General features: G+C 34.2%; 1 protein-coding gene across 1 annotated transcript in view; it reads right to left on the bottom strand.

The window, feature by feature from the left end:
* Positions 1 to 1,209, bottom strand: part of LOC101845129 (transducin-like enhancer protein 1) — a gene marked incomplete at its 5' end in the record, with an annotated part of 21,150 nt that overhangs the window by 11,523 nt on the left and 8,418 nt on the right. Inside the window, 1 exon segment of the mRNA XM_005108898.2 lies at positions 134 to 204. Coding sequence (XP_005108955.2) covers positions 134 to 204 — 71 coding nt within the window.

Below are 1,209 nucleotides of genomic sequence, written 5' to 3'. Positions count from 1 at the left end.
TGGGTATGTAAAATTATATTTAAACATAAGCTTTGAATTACAACAACAACAACAAACAAAAAAACCCAAAAAACTTGTTCATTCGAATTCGAAGAAGAGCAGAAAGGGAAACATTTATTAAAACACAACTTACGGCTTCCCCCCAGGAATGCTGCTGAGAGAAGGTCGCATTGCACCATGTGAGCCATGGGCCTCAAAACCCACCTGGGAACACAACAAAAGTCACTCAATATAAGTCACAAACAAGACACTTCTGTATGGTGTCATATTACCTTTACATTAAAAAAACCAAACTAAACTAAAACAAACGTATTTCAGACAATTGTTATTCTGTTGGAATAAGACATAGCTGAAGTGGGAACAGAACAAAAGTCACTCAATAGAAGTCAAAAACAAGACACTTCTGTATGGTGTCATATCATATTACATATTTCAGACAATTGTTATTATATTTGAATAGGAAATAACTGAAGTGGGAACACAACAAAAGTCAACCAATAGAATTCAAAAACAAGATTCTACTGTATGATGTCATATTACTTTCACATTTAATTATTTTTAAAAAAACATATTTCAGCCAATTGTTATTATGTTTGAATACAATTCAAAAACAAGATTCTACTGTAGGGTGTCATATTACTTTTACATAAAAAAACAAAAACAAGCAAATATATTTCAGACAATCGTTATTAGATCTATATATTTTTTTTTAAATAGCTTAAGTTCTACAAAGGCTTGCTATTACTGGTGGTTATCAGGCTGCCCTTCTCACACAAACATAAACCATCTGAATGGACATCTTTTCTCTTCTCTATCTATTTTACCTTTAAAACCATTGTATAAAGGGGGCGAGAGACACAACAATTTTACACCCCCACCAAACACATTTTTTTTTTCATAAGAGTTTTCTACACTTGCAACAAAATAAGGTCGTATAAGTGCCGAAGAATAGATGTGCTACAAGAGACTCAGAGTAACAAACAGAAAAAAGAAGGATGGATGATAAAGATGATAGACGTTTGATAGGAAAGAAGAAATAAACTACACCAGAGCACCCTACAATCACCAAACACAGACCAACAAGACTGACAGTGCACCGCCTTCTTACAACAACTACAACAACAACAACTTTACACCCTCACCCCACCAAACACAGACCAACAAGACAGACAGTACACCACCTTACAACAACAACAATGTTATCCCCCC

Source organism: Aplysia californica, unplaced genomic scaffold, assembly GCF_000002075.1.
Source record: "Aplysia californica isolate F4 #8 unplaced genomic scaffold, AplCal3.0 scaffold00732, whole genome shotgun sequence".
Taxonomy (NCBI): Eukaryota; Metazoa; Mollusca; class Gastropoda; order Aplysiida; family Aplysiidae; genus Aplysia; species Aplysia californica.
This window is presented reverse-complemented; position numbering and strand designations above follow the sequence as displayed.